The sequence below is a fragment of the Cornus florida genome, unplaced genomic scaffold (assembly GCF_030987335.1).
Source record: "Cornus florida cultivar Cherokee Brave unplaced genomic scaffold, ASM3098733v1 CherokeeBrave_3.0.0_Hap2_Chr10, whole genome shotgun sequence".
Taxonomy (NCBI): Eukaryota; Viridiplantae; Streptophyta; class Magnoliopsida; order Cornales; family Cornaceae; genus Cornus; species Cornus florida.
In genome coordinates, this window is record NW_026775580.1 from 83,671,674 (window position 1) to 83,691,692 (window position 20,019).

General features: G+C 32.8%; 1 protein-coding gene across 1 annotated transcript; it reads left to right on the plus strand.

Moving 5' to 3' along the window:
* Nucleotides 1-782: 782 nt before the first annotated feature.
* On the plus strand, nt 783-11,909 carry LOC132279417 (lysine--tRNA ligase). Its single transcript, XM_059781384.1, has 17 exons — nt 783-1,017; nt 1,132-1,207; nt 2,076-2,147; nt 2,266-2,431; nt 2,530-2,623; nt 7,508-7,593; nt 8,840-8,952; nt 9,039-9,101; nt 9,192-9,317; nt 9,435-9,717; nt 9,798-9,894; nt 10,015-10,171; nt 10,718-10,861; nt 10,962-11,030; nt 11,122-11,265; nt 11,438-11,489; nt 11,659-11,909. Exons 1-17 carry the CDS (start codon nt 926-928, stop codon nt 11,670-11,672), a joined length of 1,848 nt encoding a protein of 615 aa, XP_059637367.1. The 5' UTR covers nt 783-925; the 3' UTR covers nt 11,673-11,909.
* The last annotated feature ends 8,110 nt before the right edge of the window (nt 11,910-20,019 follow it).

The following is a 20,019-nucleotide window of genomic DNA, read 5'->3' on the forward strand; positions in this document are numbered from 1 at the left end:
TATTCCATTAGTTGAAAAGACAAATTATTCCTAAGTTGAAAAGACAAAATTTGAAACTCATAATTATAAAAATAAAAATAAAAAAAATATATAATTACTATATTTTTTTATTTACTTTTCCAATCAAGGGCTTTGTAATCTAATGATATCTTTTTTACCTCTTGAAGTGGATGATAAGGTTCAAGTCCATAAAAGGGAACAAGGTGGGTGAAGTTTTAGTTCATGAAAGAGGCAAAGGGGGTGTATAAGTAGGGTGTGTGTTTCTTTTTTTAAAAAAAAAAACATTTTCCATAACACCTTATTTTATTTTATAGTGTATAAAATAACTTAATTTTGGGAATATAATACCATTATTAAAAAATTGTAATACTTATTATTTTAAAATTTACATTAAAACTGTATTCACCTTCAAAGTAATATTATAAAAAATGATGTTTAACTTCTTAAATAAATATTTGGTTAGATGTAAATTAATAATAAAAAGTAAAGTAAAAAAAAAGTTGAATTGAAAGAAAAATAAATAAAATTTTAATAGCATATTTAGCATGAAATTTTTTCAAGAAATTATGAGAAAGTATCATTTTATGATTGGAGTGACTTAATAAAATTTGAAAGTAAGAATTTTTTTTTTAAAAAAAATTTCTTACTTTTTTCCATCTACCCAAACCAAACCAAGCCTAAACACCTAAAAAAAAAATTTTTTAAGTAAAAAATGTATAACAATTTAAACACCTGGTAATATTTTTTTCTCTCTCTTATTTCAATTGTTTTCCCTTCTTAAGCGCATTGGTTGTTTCAAGTCTCAAAAACCCTACTACACTCCGACCTCAGTTTTCAACTCCTTTTTGGCTGACGACCGCCTTCTTCATAACCCCGCAACTCTTCACATCTCTCTCCTCTCTGCGTTTTCTCTCTGCGGATAAACATGGAGGGCTCTGATGAAAAAACATTGAAAGAAGTGTCAGATCTATCTCTGGATGGTTCTACTCCATCTGAACCAGAAGTTATCAGCAAAAAGTAAGTTTTCCAAACACCACCAACACACTCTCTCTCTGTGTATGTATGTATTATAATGATTTTATCTGATGATGAATTTCGTTCTTTATTTTTTCGATTGTGAATTGCCAATAGCGCTCGCAAGAAAGAACTGAAGAACAAACAGAGAGAAGAGGAACGACGGCGTAAAGAGGAGGAAAAGGAGAAAAAGGTACACTCACTCACCTGTTCGTGCTTCCTTAAAAGCATTCTGTTTGTTTGCCGAGAAAACGGGGGTAAACGAAAGAAAATTAAAACATAAATTGGGTTTTCGATACTATGTGAAATTTTGACTAAATAAGCCCACATTATGAATCAGAGGTTTAAATAAAAGAGCTTTTTATTTTATTTCGTTATCAATAGTTATTGGCAGCCAAATATAGCATATAATCATTTAGGTCTCTCTGTATGTAGTGTGTGTGTATATATTCGGTTACATACCACAGAAAAGAACTAAATTTACACACTTGCTTTGACATTATAAACTTCTAATGTTCTAGCTTTTGATAATATTAATATTTTGTGGGCACAAAAAATGATGCCTCTACAATTTCATATAACCCAAGTAGGAAATGGTTGGTTCTTTATGAACTTTCCCTAAAATTGCAATATATGTAAATTTATGTATCTGCATGTTTGACTCGTCTACTCTTTGGGTCTTATTTCTCAAGTCCTAGGTCAAGGTTTTGAGAATGGGAGAGAGTAAAGAAAGAACAAAATCTGCATATTTGTATTAATATTTCTTTGTTTCATAATCTAATTATGGTTTGGATTTGTTGAACTGTTTGATATGATTCTATTTCAAGCAAGAAATTTTTATAAGGTATTTCAAGCAAGAAATTGTTATCAGGTCTCATTCTGGTTCCTAATATAATTGCCATAGTTACTGTTTTGCAGATATAGTTTGAAATTTATCACCTCGTCATTTTTCCACATAATCATACATTGGTTCACCATGTTAGGAGTGAAGACTCCCTTATTCTCTTTAAGTACATTGCAGTTTTATTCTGTGTTCTAACGATGGCAACATTCTTCTCAAGGGTGCTGCCATGCCAACCTCCCAGGTTCAGAAGCCCCAAGCTGCAGCAGATGATGAAGACATGGACCCAACGGTATGTTTATTTTAGTTCTGTTGTTGATGGTTCTGAATGAACTTTTCTTTGTTCCTCTTGGATATAACACAAAACTTTTACCTTTTGTTGAGTTTGTTATGTATTGTTTTGCCTGCAGCAATACTTTGAAAATAGGCTGAAAGCTATTGCAACTCAGAAGACAGCTGGGAAAAATCCATATCCTCACAAATTCTTTGTTTCAATGACTATACTTGAGTATATAGAGAAATATGGAGGCTTAAGTAATGGGGCTCATATTGAGGATGTCGAAGTAACTTTGGCTGGTATCTTAAATTGGAAACTTCAACTCGTGTATGTTATTAGTATTATCCATCATCATGATTTTTTTCAATTAATGTTTTTGTTGTCTTTCTTTTGCAAGGGCGAATTATGAACAAACGATCTTCTTCTTCAAAGCTCTTCTTCTATGATTTACACGGTGGTGGTGCTAAAGTCCAAGTTATGGCCGATGCAAGGTATTCAATCATTACTTCCTTCCTTGTTAGACTCATGCATGCCTTATTTTTGGATTCTTTTTTTGGCATGCAAGTTCACTGGAAACAAATGTCATTTTATGTAAGTGAAATATGGCAATATTATTCAAGAAATAAAATTATGGCAATATTTCTTAAAACTCTTGTTTGAATTGAAATAAGAAAGCAAAGAAGAAGTCAAGTTAAACTTGACCCTTGGTACATTCCTACGTTACCTGGACTTGCCACTTTGCCCTAGTGTACCAGTGTTGACTCAATCCGACCTGGACACCGGTGCAGGACATGGCCAGGTCACAGCTGCTGTGAATGGAAAAAGAAGTTAAGAAAGAAAGAAAAAAAAAAACTAATTCCAAACCTTCTCTCATGATTTGCTATGCCGAAGTCAAAGTAGATCTGAAATAGTTTGTTGATGGTCGTTCTATCATGATTTGTTTCCACTGAAGCCAGAAAATGTTGGCAGATTGGTTAATTGTAGTGATTGATCTTCATTGTCGACATGATAGAGATTAATCAACAAACCATCTATTTGCCCAATAAAAAAAGAGGCACAATCCATATTTTTGTGTTTATAAAGAATAGAATTATATTTTTACTTATTAAAAATAAAATAAAAAATAATAATCGAATTATATTTTTATCCACTTTCTTACAATTCTTAAAGTGGCTTATTAGTAGTTATATACTAATATATTCTAAACCCAGATCATTAATTTTTTTATTTTAAATAAGTTGCACTCTTCCTCTTAATTTATCTTTTTTAAACAAGTATAACACATTACATGGATCCTTGAGCAGTTTATTAGTGTCCTTGTGTCAGTAATTTTAGTGATTAGAAGATTATGATGCTTAGCAATGCAACCCTATGTGACATCCTTACCCAGATCTCGGTAACATAGGCAATTAGGCATATTTCCTTGAGGTGCAGCCTTTTACCATAGATGCTGGTAGAAAGCTGGTGGGATGCATTTGTAACTAGTTTTTTTTTTTTGATTTTTTTTTATAACTGAAGCATGTGAAACTAGTTAGAAATAGAATTTAAGAAAACCCATTTGAAAAAAACACATTCTAGAAGGAAAATAAAGGGTAGATCTTTCAAATAAAGAAAGGGTCCTACCCTTTATCAATTATACGCGAGGGACCAAACCTTATTATTGTTTGTGAAATCCAAGGACCATCTTGTTCTTTTGTATGAAATCTCTTTGTTAATTTAATTTGCTGCGGAGATTATGAAAAAATGTTTCTTGTCCTATGGTATGACCATGAAGAGCAGCTTGGGCGAGTTTGATGCTCTTCACCATTGTTAACCATTTTGGCACAGGATACCATATGTGTGAATCAGGTATTGGAAATATGGATGAACCTAAAAGAAACTATCCAGGAAAAGTTTACTAGAACTTATCAAAAAAAAAAAAAAGTTTACTAGAACTTATCCTCCCCCAGGGTCCCACCACAGCAAAAAAAGAAAGAAAAAGGGAATTAATAAAGAATAATTATAGATTGCCCGATTGTTTTGTCCGAGTTTTCGTCTGAATCAGATGTGGCTATGCCATGTCATCCAAATCCTTTACGTGTAACTGTGTAAGAGGTAGTAAAAGACTTATAAACTTGAACCTTCTCTCTTTGCTTTTTTTCTTTTCGGTAATTAAATGAATATTGTCTTCTCTCTCTTTGCTTTTCTTCTCTCTTATCGATTTTCTCTCTTTTGAAAAGTTTTGAAAACCTTGCAAATCAGAAGGCAAGTTGGGACTCAATGTTCGAATCATATACACAAAATTATTGAAAGAAAATGAATTTGGGTATTTTAAAAAAGGAAGGCAAATTTGGTATGCAGTTAGGGATTTGAAGTAAGAGAAAGAGTAAAGAAACAGTGGTGAAGTACTAGAAGGGAAAAAAAAAACAGCAATATTCGATGTTGGCTTGAATTGAGATTCTGGGTCTGTGCTTTTTTTTATTGTTCTTGGCTTTCTCTGTCTAGGATTTGTTGGATGAATCCAATAACTGGGAATTTGTTTATGTATATTTAGGGTTTTAGAGTAGAACCAGTGAAGACATCGTGAAAATTAAATACCTTTTGAAGGTTGGGCATTTGTTTTTGTTTACAATTTTTAGGGTTTGATTCACGTTCTCTTGGTGATTGACAAAATATCAGAAGCTAAAATAAATGTTTTGAAACCTGCAAATCTAAACTCATCCATTCATGTTAATTAATAACCAATATATTTTGAGTGATGGGGGCGTCAAATCAAAATGAAATAACTTGTGGTATGAGTAGATGGAGAAACGTTGAACCAGAGGAAAGGAGTGCTGAAACCGTAGAGGAAGAGACCACCCAGAAAAGTTGGGAGACAGTTTAAATGGAAGAGAGAGGATGTTTTGTGTGGATGATGTGGCTTGCTACGTCGGATTCAGACGAAAACTCGGACAAAAAAGTCACTACTCATTAAGAAAAGAAAAGTTGCGTAATAATATTTTGTAGGGCAATTGATAATTTTGTTGCATGAATTTGGGCATGTGTGTTGGGTGTGGGTGCATATTTCTATATGTGTGACCTCTCCTTTTATATATCATGGTGTAGGAACAAGGTTGCATTTTAACCCTAAGGTGATGGAAGAGTTGTTTAAGAACTACACGTTGTGGATGTCTTGAGCTAATTCCCCTCCCTTGAGGATAAACTCTGAGGGATTTTCCATGGATTAAAATTGGCCTGTGGCATTGGGCCTGCAATAGGCTCAAAGAGTGGGACCCCTCTAGTTACCAAAATAATAATATAATAGTAATAAATAAATAAAGAAAGAAAAAAACGCAGTCGCATTTTTGAAGTTTGCCATTCTGCGTCTGTTCTCATTGGTACAATAAGAAGTTTGTGTAATATGGTATACTTGTTATAGATGTTCCCAGTGTTGTTAAAGGCGCGCCTAGGCTTGAGACTCAGGTTTAGTGCCTGTTATCATCCCAGGCTTATTGATGTTTACCAGGCGCGTGCCTCAGTTGCGTTTCGTCCTGTTTGTGAGGCGCACTTCATTGATATTTGTTTAAAAAAATACGATTGTTCTATTTCTTAAGCCAAAATGGGTACTTTTGGCAACTTAATAAACAAAAAAGAGAGCTCAATTATACGATATAAGGAACTTTTGTTCAAAAGAATAAAAAAATAAGAATGCCCAAGAATCAAAGTGTTAACCAAACAACGATAGAATGAGATTATAAGACGAAGACGAAGCCCTAGTTGCAGAGATGAACGACGAATCCACGTCAGTTCTTTCTTTTCTTTTCTTTTTTCTCTCTTCTCCTCTAGATCTCTCCTCTCTTCTTATCTTTGTTTACATCTCTCTCTTCGTTTAGTTCTCTCATCTCTCTGTCTTCTTTTTTTGCTCTGTTTTTTCTTTTCTTTTTTTCTCGTTAAGAATTTTTTTTTTTTGTTAACATATTTATTTTCTTTTGTGCTTTGTTTTGCCATTCAAAAAACACATTTTGCTTTGCCTTTCAAGAAAACAAATTTGTGCTCTGTTTTATGGTTGTTGGATGCTTGTATAGTTGATGGATTTACTTTTTTATATTTGATATTAATTTTTAGAATATTGATATTACTTATGAGATATGAATGTTATTATGGTAGTTTAAATTTTCGATTGTGCACCTCACTTCACTCAGGCGCGCGCCTCGCCGTGCGCCTCTCGCTTAGGCTCCAAAGGACCTCTAGCGTCTTGGTGCGCCTTGGGCCTTTAATAACTATGCCCAAGAGTCAAAGTGTTAACCGAACATCAATAGAATGAGATTGTGAGACGAAAATGAAGCCCTAGTAGGCTAGTTGAAGAGATGAACATGAAGCCACGTCGATTATTTCTTTTTTTCTTTTTCTCTCCTCTACTTCTCTCTTCTTATCTCTGTTTACATCTCTCTCTTCGTCTAGTTCTCTTCTCTCTCTCTCTCTCTCTCTCTCTCTCTATCTTTTTCTTTTTTTTTTTGGCTCTATTTATCCTTTTTTTTTTTTTTTTGGTTAACAGATTTATTTCTTTTTATGCTTTGTTTTGCCATTCAGAAAAACACATTTTGCATTGCCTTTCAAGAAAACAAATTTGGGCTCTGTTTTATGGTTGTTGGGTGCTTGTATAGTTGATGGATTTACTTTTTTATATTTGATATTAATTTTTAGAATATTGATATGACTTATGAGATATGAATGTTATTGTGGTAGTTTAAATTTTCAATTGTGCGCCTCAATTCACTCAAGCGTGTGCCTCGCGCCTAGGCTCCAAAGGACCTCTAGCGCCTTGGGCCTTTAATAACACTGGATGTTCCACTCATTTGGAAATCCATGTAACTAATGAGTATAATGAGAATGTATTTTATGAATCTCCTAATGAACAGACAATGTATTTTTATATTCTTTTATTTGCGTGCACATCATTTGTGTGTTCAAAAGTGCATGTGTTGGCCTCAAATTGTTTTTATACTCATGTAATGTTGTGCTTATTCATCTCTTTTCAATTTGCTTTGGTTGTGTGTTGCATTCTTCTACCACTCTTTGGGCATTTTCAGCAACACTCAAGCATTGACTCAAACTCTCCACTGCACGAAGTGTGTTGCTTTGTTTAAGCTTTGACCTCGTTTTTAGACCCTCCCAAACATCTAATTTCATTATCAAAATATTCTCTTAATTAAGAGGACGGAAACTGAGGCATCCTTTTGCAGATATTTAGAAGTGGGCCTCACTGTTTTTGCTATATTAATTCATGGCATTGCAGGCATCTTTGGCCTTTTTTACTTACAAATTGAATACATAAGCTTCAGTTAGTAGATCTAAAAATGAAAAGTTCATATAAGTCTGCAGTCAATTGCAAATACTAACTTCACCTCTTACTGCAGGAGATCAGATTTGGATGAAGCTGAATTTTCCAAGTTCCATTCTGGCGTGAAGCGTGGAGATATTGTTGGTATCATTGGGTTTCCAGGTTTGTGATGTTTCGGATGTAATTAATTTACACAATATTACCTGTTTATTGTCAATATCTTACACATTCTGCATTGCTTATCCAAAACCCGGGTCTGTCAATTTATATTTGAGTTCCAAATCTGTTTCTGCAGTAACAGAAATAGCACAATCCCTTCTGAACAAAAAAATGACTATTATATGAGGTGTATTTGGATATAGCTTTTGGTGTATATGTGTTGGTTAACTGGATATCAGATATCATTTTTTCCTGAATTTCCATGTTCATTGATAACAAAGAATTTGAACCAAATTAATGTGCATTGCCTTTGCTGGTTGAAACTCAATTCAATTACTACCTTGATGACAAATTTCTACTTAGTATAAATTTTTTTGGTATTTATTGTCCCATAAATAAAAAGTACATGGGAAACAACTAATATCCCCCCTGCTTGTACTGATTTGTGAATGAGCACTAGGGAGGATTCTAATTTGTCTTCCAACCCCCCCCCCCCCCCCCCCCCAAAAGGGTCTTTTTTAGTTTAGCTATCTATGACGATGGAAGGGCATATAATTCATTTTATGGAAACATTTCCTATCACATTGTTACTTTTATTCATGGTTATCAACGATTGCCTATGCAGATCGTACGATCCTACTATTTAACCTTTCCAAATTGACCTGGATTGTTTTAAAAATCGCTGAGGGGTAAGATTGTGGTATGACTACCATAGGATTGTAGGATCCACTGTAGGATTGTTGTAGCATTGTGCCAGCTGATCATTCAGGTATACAGAAATTCTGATAATTTGTTCTTTCTTTTTTCATACTTCAATTTTTTTGTGAATTGGACTGATTTTAATCCTAATGTCAAAAAAAATTGTTGTTATGGTGTATTTAATTGGTAATATGGTAGACAGTGTTATAGAATTTTCTTGGCTGGCTTGAAAAGTAAATTTGGTATTATAGAACAATTTATAGCAAAAAATGACTGTAGAAGGTTCTAAACCTTAAATTTCCAATGTACAAACTTCCTTGTAATTTGCACGGCATTAGGGTTCTACCTTCTGAGTTGCATTATCAAATTTATATGTGCGTATTTGTGCATTCATGCATTTTGTTAACTGTTTGTAAATTGTAATAATATTTCTATTTTTTTTTTTTTGTGTGTGTGTGTGTGTGTGTGTTTTAGACTTGTTCTCAATCTATTTTAAGAGTTCTTTACTTATACATGTGCATATGTAAGTCTCTTCTGTACTTGCTTTTAGGGAAGAGTAAAAGGGGAGAGCTGAGTATCTTTCCAAAATCTTTTATGGTGTTATCTCATTGTCTACATATGATGCCAAGGCAAAAAGCTGCTACTGTTTCGGAGAATGCTAACGTGAGGGTGAACATATTTTATTTTTTTGACAAATTTAATGCTTCTTTGGGTTCTTTATTGACATGAATACTCCTTCTATTATACAGAGAACTGATGTATGGGTCCCAGGAAGTGCCAGGAATCCTGAAAGTTACATTTTGAAGGATCAGGTATTGAATAACTGCGATTAGTTTTGTTATGTCTTCTCTCTATCTCTTTTTCTCTAAATGTGGGGATTATATTATTCTCTCTCATGTTAGGAAACACGATATCGTCAGCGTTATTTGGATTTGATGTTGAATGTAGAGGTTCAACAAATATTTAAGACCCGATCAAAAATTATTTCATATATTAGAAACTTTCTGGACAGTCGTGATTTCTTGGAGGTAAGTCATTTGGCTAGTTATACTAATTATTTCTCATTGTTTTCATGGTATTAATCCTTTTGATGACCTCAGCTTATTTTCTTCCTCTGTTTCATTTTGTAATTTCCTCACCTTAAGGTTGAAACGCCCATGATGAATATGATTGCTGGTGGAGCAGCTGCTCGTCCATTTGTGACTCATCATAATGACCTGAACATGAGGCTTTTCATGCGCATTGCACCTGAACTTTTCCTTAAGGAGCTAGTTGTTGGTGGGCTGGACCGTGTCTATGAGATAGGAAAACAATTCCGGAATGAGGGAATTGACTTGACACATAATCCCGAATTCACTACATGTGAATTTTATATGGCTTTTGCAGACTACAATGACTTGATGAAACTTACAGAGGAAATGTTGAGTGGTAAGTATGATATTTTGGATGCTAACATTCTAATGTATTTTATCTTCTGTATTTTTACTGACAAAGTTAAATTGAAACAGGGATGGTTTTGGAACTCACTGGTGGCTATAAAATTAAATACCATTCCAATGGGTTAGACAATGATCCAATTGAGATTGACTTCACTCCTCCTTTCAGGTCTCTGTAAATAATATCACCCTGTTACCCCTACACCTCTGTGGAAATGTCATTTACTTGTCAAAAAAATAAAAATAAATTGTCATTTAGAAAAACTCATCTGGTTGTTATTCTTTGCAGAATTATTGATATGGTTGAGGAGTTGGAGAAGATGGCGAATCTCACCATACCCAAGGATTTTTCGAGTGATGAGGCTAACAAATATTTGGCAGATGCATGCATGAAGTTTGATATCAAATGTCCCCCTCCCCAAACAACTACTCGTCTGTTGGACAAAGTAAATCCTTTTCTTTTTTAAATATCTTTGTGAAATAATTCTCCCATTGTAATATTTCATGACTATAAAATATTTAATAGCCTGCGTTTTGGGTTGCGTATCAACTAGGAAAAAAAACTTCCCAAGCAGAATGAGAGATCAGGTGGGAACTTAGGCTCTTAGTTTTAAGTTTACCAAGAGGATAAATGAAATTAATTAGGATTTTTGTATCTCTTCCATTTGATATTATTTTTGAAGTCCTATTTGGTATGTTAGTATCACTGTTTCAAGGTATTTGAGAAGGAGAACTCCTGGTGCTTTTTTGTCACTTTTCAGCGAGATGGATTGTTATTAGATGTAGGTTTTTTTATGCTTAGGGGGCTTCTTTGGCCTTTTCTGTTTTCAGTCCTATGTACTTGTCTACTTTGTTGTACTCCTTGGTGCCTCTTGTATAGGTTCTCAATTCATAAAAGAATTGTATTTTGTGAGTGATTTTTGTTGCAGTTCATAAGTTGTTGTCCTGTTTTTACAGTTTTTATGATCATTATTACATTTGTGTAATTGCAGCTTGTGGGGCACTTTCTGGAAGAGACATGTGTCAACCCTGCTTTCATTATTAATCATCCAGAAATAATGAGTCCATTGGCAAAGTGGCATAGGTCAAAACCAGGCCTGACTGAACGTTTTGAGTTGTTTGTCAACAAGCATGAAGTATGTGACTGTCTAAGGATGTCCTCTTTATTTATTTCTCTCTCTGAGCGTGTGTGTGAGTTATGTTTTTCTAATGCATGCTTTTTCTGTAACTTCTCAGCTTTGCAATGCGTACACAGAATTGAATGATCCTGTTGTACAACGTCAGCGTTTTGCTGATCAACTCAAGGTATCACACATCATGGGGAAGTGCGTTGTTTTGGCATCTCTGTTATGATGGGTGGGAATTTTGATGAAAGGTTCTGTTTTAAAATTTTCAGGACCGACAATCAGGCGATGATGAAGCAATGGCTTTGGATGAAACATTCTGTACGGCTCTTGAGTATGGGTTGCCTCCAACTGGTGGTTGGGGTCTGGGTGTTGATCGACTTACAATGTTGTTGACAGATTCTCAGAACATTAAGGTTTGTGGGTTACATGTATGGTTTGTGTATGTCGTGTGTGTTTTACAATTTTTCCGTCTTTTGGGTTCCATTTTCAGTGAGAAGTTTTGTTTTGGAATGTGTATATTCTATTTCTCTATTCAATATTCCACTGTAGCTGCCACTCATCTTTTCGTTTGTTGTTGGGGAACAGGAAGTTCTACTATTTCCAGCTATGAGACCACAGGATGAACCTCCCATTAAAGGTATGTATTCAATGTGCCCTGCTTCGTTTTAATGATGCTAGAATTTGGCCATGAGCAGTATACAAAATTTATAGAATTTGTGCCCCAAATTATTTCTCTTTGACATTTCTGTTTTCCTTCTGCTTAGATGAATTTGACTGTAATTCATCTAATTTACATTCTTTGGCAGCTGCAACAGCTTAATAATATTGGAAGTTCAAATCATGCAACTTCGACTTTGAAAGAAAGGTTGGACCGCTGTTCATTTCTAGTCAAAAAGCTTTTTGTTATGAAAGTTAATGTTAATTATTTGGGCATAAACTAATTATACCAACCCATAATTGGGTTTGATGAATCGACTCTTTCTCATGGGTTCAGTGCCATGTTAAATTTAATATTCGCCACAATATTCTTTGCAATGGAGTTCTCTTTTATTTGAAATGCGGTTGGGACAATTGTTCGAAGCAGATTCTCTCTCCCTCTCTCTGTGCATGTGTGTGCATGCAATAGTTGTAATTACTTATATTTTTAGGTAATGGAGGGTGCCCCTACCTCCTTTAGGATAGAGTCTTGGGCTTGGACACTCTCAGGAGAGTTGTAATTAAATAGATAATTTTGCCAAGCAATTTTAAAATGTGGAAAGGTAAGCTTATGATTGAAATGTCATCAAGGGATTGTTGTCAACTTTTCCTGAACGCGTAGGAGGAAAAAGCATGCTTTATAAATATAAAACCAAATGAAAAAAAGTAATTTTGAGAAAACTTTGATTGAAACGTGAATAAGCTGGGACACTTATTCCTCGATACATTTTATATTCTTCTCCAATTACTGATCTTATTAGGCTCTCTTGACATCGAGGTTGGGGAAAGACATGGTTCGCTATTTGATAGCTTTACCCAATAGAAGTGTGAATAGTTTAAACTTCAATAGGATGTGCCAACCGGTTTTAGTATTATTGTTCAACACCATTTGTAGTTCTGGCCGCGAGTGTTGATCGAGTGGTTTTATGTTCATCATTTTCTTCCCATGTTTTACTCCCTTAGATCCATCTGATACGTTATTATAAGCTCTGTGACGACTAATGGGAACTGGAACCGAAGAGAGGAAGTCCTCGATGAGAGGAGTGGTTTTGCTTTTGCCACTGTAAAGTTCAGTTCCTGCTCTTGTCAAAGTATCTTTTGTCATTCTCTATTCTCTTATTGAGCTTCTTGCTCTTATTCTCTTGAAGAGAATAAATCATAAAGACACTACCGGGATGTCTCAGCCTATGAACCCAGAGATGAGGACGAGTAGGTCCTTTAAAGTCGAGGTTGACGAGATCGAGTATTGTAGAACCTCAAAATCTTATATAATATAAAGATAAAGAATATTATAGAACTCGAAGTACATGCAGATTCCAGAATGTTACGAAGTTACAATCTTTTACTCAACAAACATGTTGAAAGATACAGAATGGACTCTCTTTCAATTATAAACAATTAAAGCAACTGCAGTACATTTCCTTTTAAGAACATCATGATCAATTTAATAACAGTGAAGCTTGTAATATGAGAATCATATAAAGTTTGTTTATACCCAAAAAAATATGTCGGGAATAAAATTGCCGCCTCTTTTTATCAAAATTCTATTATGGGCAGCCTCTAATTAAAGTCTATCATACAAGTTCTCGGCATATCTTCTACAATCTAGATTGTCCTCTCTGAGACTCTTCTGTAGATGATGAACCTATCAACAATAACCATGGCTCCACTTTTCACACAAGAATTAGATAGGGGCTGCAGCGTACTGGTGTATCTGATGCTCAACCTTAACCTTTTGATACGACGACCCGATTTCGAAGATCAAAATACATCTGAGTGCTTCCTGGAAGCACAGTATATCGAAATTGATACCATGATGTCTAATTTAACGGATAGTTTGTCTTTTTGGTTTCATCTTGTATAATAGTTACTCTGTTATGCTTCTTTGAATTTATGAACAAGAGTTGACCTTTACTATTAGATTACAAATGAGAGCCCCATAGCCATAAGCCATTGGCCATACATGATGTTCTAAATTTCAACTCTTCACTCACTTTATTTTCATCAAATGAACTAAGAATCTGGTAGGGCATCTTCCACCCGGTTACTGCATTGAAATGGATTATCATTCTGCATGCATTTGGAGCACACCAAATCGACTCTTTAAAATTGAAATTCGAGGAAATTTAGTTCAAGAATTTGAATTAATTAATTAATTTTTTTTTTTTTTCTAATTTCGATTCTAAAGCGCCAATTCAGTTCTCCAAAAGCAACATGAATGTATTTGTAGAAGCAATAATTATTGATTCTCCTTTGGTGATACCACTTGCTATATATATGTCCAAACGTACTAGTGACTGCAGTTAGAGCCTCTGGCCTAGTATGTCAAAAGCAATTTTTGATTCTCCTTTCGGTGGTACCACTTGCTGTGTCTCCAAACCATACTAGTGACTCTTAGGATCATACTACATCAAAGAAATACATAAATGATAGATATATGTATGTATATCTACATATATATATATATAGAGAGAGAGACAGAGAGAGAGGAGCTGCATAAGAATGACAAAAAAGAAGTGGCCACGGCCAATAGATAACAATATCCACCAAAACGACCAAGTCACAGTGAATAAGTGGACCTTGTACACTTTCCACTCTCCATGAGATTTATATGACTTAAGGATATATACACTTGATACAAAGAATCCAACCAAACGATTCTGAAGAATTTGGCAATTTCTTTTTGTTCTCTCTCCCTATCTGTCTTCTCACCAAAATTCTTCAAAAAAAGGTATTGCCCATTTTCAAGAATCTCCATCATGGCACAAGAGTAATAGAAGCACACAACCATAAAAGCATTGGACATCAAAGGGTGGGTGCAAGCACCTATACAAACCCTAGAAGGGTTGGTATGGTTTCTTTAGTGGTAATCATTCACTCCAAACACTTTTTCTTATATATATATGTGTATGTATATATATATATATATATATATATATAGCCCTAATGTTTTATGGACAACGAATTATGGACGCCTCAAAGTTCCAATACACAAATTCTCAGCAGTAAAATTGTCTCATAGGCAACCTTTTTGTCAACAAAGCATAAGATTGCAAAAATAATTGAACCAAACTCATGGGGTTGTCTCCCACTAGGAAAGTGTCGTCTCAATCTACCTTGATCATTCTCTTAATTTATTATGAGGTCATGTATTCGAAACAGAAAACCTAATCATCTCCAAATTGTTTTCATGTAATTTTTCTTACTCTTGTTGGTTTCACTTTTCCCTTTCATACTTTTTTTTTATTTATTATTTTTATTTATTATGAAATGGAAACATCTTTAGCCTTCCAAATTCCAACTTCTCCAATGTTATGCAATGAATAACGAAGGAAACGAAAATAAATAAATGAATTTGATGTTTTTTAATCTAATTCTCTTCAAAAAGGTTAATAATTATTTGCTCTTGTGAATTTTGAGGAACTAAACAATTATAACAGTTAACAGTATACCGAGAACAACTTTATCAAAAGTGCAACGAGTATTTATTCTCTCTCTTTTTTCTAGGCTTCGACTCTTTACTCCCATCCCTCACCGGCTCACCCTCATCCACTCATTTGTCGATGCTTACACCGCAAATCATGACAAATCAGGGAATCGATAGAAAAGCAAACTCACACTTCATCCGAATATAAAAATTTAAGTGGTTTGATGTAAAATTTAGAAAAGATTATACGTTTCAACTCTAAATCATAGTTCGTGGTCACAGTGTAATGGATTCGGCGAATAACAATGTAAATCGAGCAATTTATGGGGGTGTGCAAAGGTATCGAACCTTTAAAAAAGGATTACGAACCTGTCAATACGGCGAACCATGCTCCAAACCCTCTCTTTCTCTCTCTCTCCTACAGCTACTAGTGTTCTCTCGTAACATACTTTAAATCCTAAACACTCTTATATGCTAGAGTCAGGTGGACTGTCCATAAAAATATAAGAATTACATAACATGAACACAATGTCCAAAAAATAAAAATAAAAATAAAAAAATAATAATTCAGTAATTAATGACCAAAACAAAATTCAAACTATAACATCACAGCGTCACTTAAACATGGCATGCTAGCATTTAAGGAAAATGAAATTGAATTTTGGGTAACAAAATGGCGGGGGGTGCTGGGGCAGTAGACAATTGGGGTAATGTGAATTAACATTGGGGCAATATATATATATATATATATATAGTCTTGATCTCTTACTCTTTGTAAAGCAAAAAAATTAATCCACACTTTTATAATAGACTGTTAGATTAAATCTAACGGTCAATTTTCAAACTCATCTATAACATTTCCTTTTAACACAAAATCACTCTCACCCTATTTTTAGTTTCTATATTTAATTTTACTATTACCACATACTATAATAATAAAAGATAATTATCAAAATAAAAATATAAACCTTTGAAAAAAAAATAATATCAGTATATTTTACTAAAAATTTGTTTTTATTATCCGTATCTTTCAATTTTGCAACAATAGTATGATATTATAGCAATTTTCTAAGAAACATCAATTTTGCAACAGCAGTATGATATTATAGCATTTTCTTAAGATATATCAATTTTGCAACTATAATATATTTCTCTAGTATAAATAAATTTACCAACAAATATACGGTAATATTGCATTTTGGAATATCGAATTGATTAATTGGGATTGAAATTGAAGAAAATTTCATTTAAAGTTTGAACAAAAATTCTTTATATTTCAATTTGAAGTTGGGCATTTGGTGAAATTCATTATTGAATCTCTGAATATGTGAGTTTGATTATTAGATGATGATGATGTACTGAGGCTAGAATCCACCTCAGAAATAACAAGGTAACTCAAAAAAAAATGGGTGAAACTTTTCTCACAACCTTATCCATAGAGAGAAATCATTTGTTACTTTTGTCCATGGATTCAAATTTAGCCATGCACGAAGAAATTGAGAGATGGTTGATAATTATTTTTTATTGTTATAGTAAGTGGTAACGATAAAATTAAATATAGAAATTAAAAATTAGGTGAAAGTGGTTTTCTATTAAAAAGAAAGGCCATACGTAGATATAACAAGTATGGATTAATTTTCTTGTTCCATGAAAAGTAAGAGATCAGGACTATATATATATATATATATATATATATACTCACACATATATATATATATATATAATAGCAATGTAAGACTGCAAGTCGTCTTCTCTAAAGTAGTAGAAGAATGATTAAAAGGGATGTTTGGGTTGCAGGTAGGTCCGATCTAGTTTGTGGTTGGTGTGGTTCTTCAGAGAAATAATAGCAGTACTGTCTAATTGTCCTTGCATATCGTCCAACCCTTCACAGGCTTCACATACACACACAAACAGCTAGGTGAACATTAAGGTAAGATGCTGCTAACATGAAATCAATAATATCACGTGTTGACATGTTAGTTTGTCGAACCCCATCACTTGTTTTATTTTTTAGTGCTGTTAATTGTCTGGATATTCATGCTTCTGATTTAAATCAATGGGCCCTTTTAAAAAAAAAAAAAATCTTTATTCAACTTTAAATTATGCGCATATATAAAATAATAATAATAAGAATTAATAAATAAATAATTGTGAAAGCAATAGTTAGCGGGCGCGTGCCACTGAGGTCGAGTAATCCATTGGTGTAATCAAAAGATATTAGTTTTGTTACATTTTTATTATGATTGTTGTTATCAAGAGGTACTTTAACAGTACCAAAAAAAATAATAATAATAAAAAAATAAAAACAATTTGAGTTAAATGACAATGCAAAAGAGACACATCTTGGGGGACAAGACGGTTTTTCGATCTCCTACGGAACTCATTAGTCACATGGATGTTGTTGTTATTTCATTTTCATTAGTGTCAATCTTCGTTGATGATTTAATTTAATGACAAAATAATTTGGACTTTATTAAAAACATGGTAAAGTTGTATTTAGCAGCTATAGAAAATATATATATATATATATATATATATATTTCCAGTACATGTGATAATGCTAGAAAAATGCACTTTGTTTTTTTGCGGAAAAGGGTAAGATTTTGTATATATAATAAATCAAAGAAACTTTGTAAATAAAAATACACTTTGTCTTTGATGTATGTTATAATTAAAACAATGATTAAAGTGTAAATAAAACCATGCTATATAAAAAATGTGTAAAAAAATACCCTTCTAATTTAGTATGTGCAGATAAATAATTCCTAAGATTTTAAAATATGTGCAAATTGTCCCTCAGACTGATAATTTTAATCAATTTTTTATTATATAAAAACTCTAAAATAATCTTAATAATCAGTGTTTTATGAAATCCATATTTTTTATTTTTATTTTGTTCTAAGAGTATTTTTATTTAGCAGCTAACCCTTTAACTTAAAAAAAAAAAAAAAACATTTTTCGTCTTCAAACTGACTTTTTCATACTTTACCCTTAATAAATCAACATGCTTATGTTATCTTACTTATTTCTAACCCTACAAATCTCTCTCTCTCTCTCTCTCTCTCTCTCTATATATATATATATATTGTGGCATTTCTTGTCCATACATAAAAGTTTCTATTCACATGCCAAACAACTTTTTTTTTCCCCTAAATATTTAGTTTCCCTAAGCACATGTACTTGCAACCTGGTTGACATTAAGAGAGAAAATGGTCCTACATTTTTGGTATCATTGTAGTGTGAAAGATTCCCCACCACTTATGTTCAAATTATGGATCCTCTTTTTAAAACAAAATAATAGATGTTCTTTTCAAATTATGGACTCTCTTTTTTTAAAAAAAAAAAAAAAATCCAATTTTATTTTTTATTTTGAATATTTAATGTCGAATGCTATAAGGGCTATGCCAAGAAGGCATTTTAAAAATAAATGTCAAATAATAAAACAAGTGTTTTGTACGTCAATGGTGAGAAGGCAAACACCACTACTTGTGTTAGCTTTTTAAAAGGGCCCAAAGAACAGGACAATATTGGTTTCAACTCTCTATATTTTTTACAATAAATGTTTTGCTATAATGAGATCAATAAGAGGCTAAAGCATAAATTATCTAATAATTTTATGGTTTATTACTATATTTAGTAGCATAAAGGGTTGCAATTTTTAAAATAGTACTATTAACCATTACTATAGGAGGTGAATGCCTTCGTCGCCTAGCGACTGCGTTGCTTTTTGTTTTCTTTAGGAGTTCAATTTCGACCATTAGCAATTCTATTTTCTAATATAATATTTCTGCCCTCAAAAAATAAAAATTTATAGAGACTAGAACCAACCGTGTTTGGAATGATTTTGATAATTTTTCAATTTCCTTATTGTTAATAATATTTAAAGAATACTTCTAAGTTACCCCTTATTTGGACCCAAAAAGAAAACCAAAAATGCTTCTTTTTTATTTTTATTTTGACAAAGAGCAAATAACTTCTTTTATAAAATATTAATTTATTTTTTTGTACTAAAGTCATAAGTCTTACACCAGATTTTATAAAATTGTATTTAAACTTAGTTAATTACTATTTAAACTCATAATGCAATATTCATTAATTCATTAAAACTTAAAAGAATATATTTTAAAAAAATAGATTATAAATTAATTTTGAATTAATTTATAATTAGAATATTTCACTTCTTTTAGCAAGATTTAAATGGAAAACTTAGTGATTTAGAACTTAAATAGAAAAAATTTCAAAATTAAGACCTATTGGTCCTCAAATGTCTTAAAATGAAAAAAAAAAAAAAAAAAAAAAAAAAAAAGACTTGATGGTAATTTTCCAAGAATTTATGTGATTAGCACAAAATTAAGTAATAAAAAATTTAAAAGTTGAATTTTAAGAATGTTTTTAAGTGGTAATTAAAATTAGTTTTTTTTTAAATATATATTTTTAAAATTTAAGTATTCAATATTTAGTAATAAATCTGAAGATTCTGTTACTTAAAATTTTACTTTGTTTGAAGTGACACTTTACTTTTTAAAATAATAATCAGATTATGAACTTCATTAAATAAGTAATTAATCGATTAAGTTTTGAATTTTGAGTTTTCACGTACAAACTGTAAATTGGGGACTGTTTGGATGGCTTTTCCATTTTGATACAGTATTTTATAACTGTCTGGGTAGGGACTGAATACAACGTTTGTTTGTGACACGTGTCGGATGGTGAAGGTCATACATACATAGGAACAGAGCTGTTAGGCTGTCACTGAGAGGTGGACAACCCACCTAACGGTCTTGAATAACGGCCGTTAAGTTCACTCAAAAGCTGGGCCAGGCTGAGACAGTGGCCTGGGCAAATGGATCGATAAACTTGGAATCCGGTAAATATAGTTACCTGCAAGTGGGCCCCATCAAGCCCAAAATAAATTTTCTCAGTCAGCCTTAAATCAGTCGGATTTTAATGCCTCTCAGTGAGGTTTTTTCTCTTCTTTTTTATGTTTGGTGAAAAATACTCCTTATGCCCTCCCAAAAAAAAAAAAAAAAATTATTTATCTCTA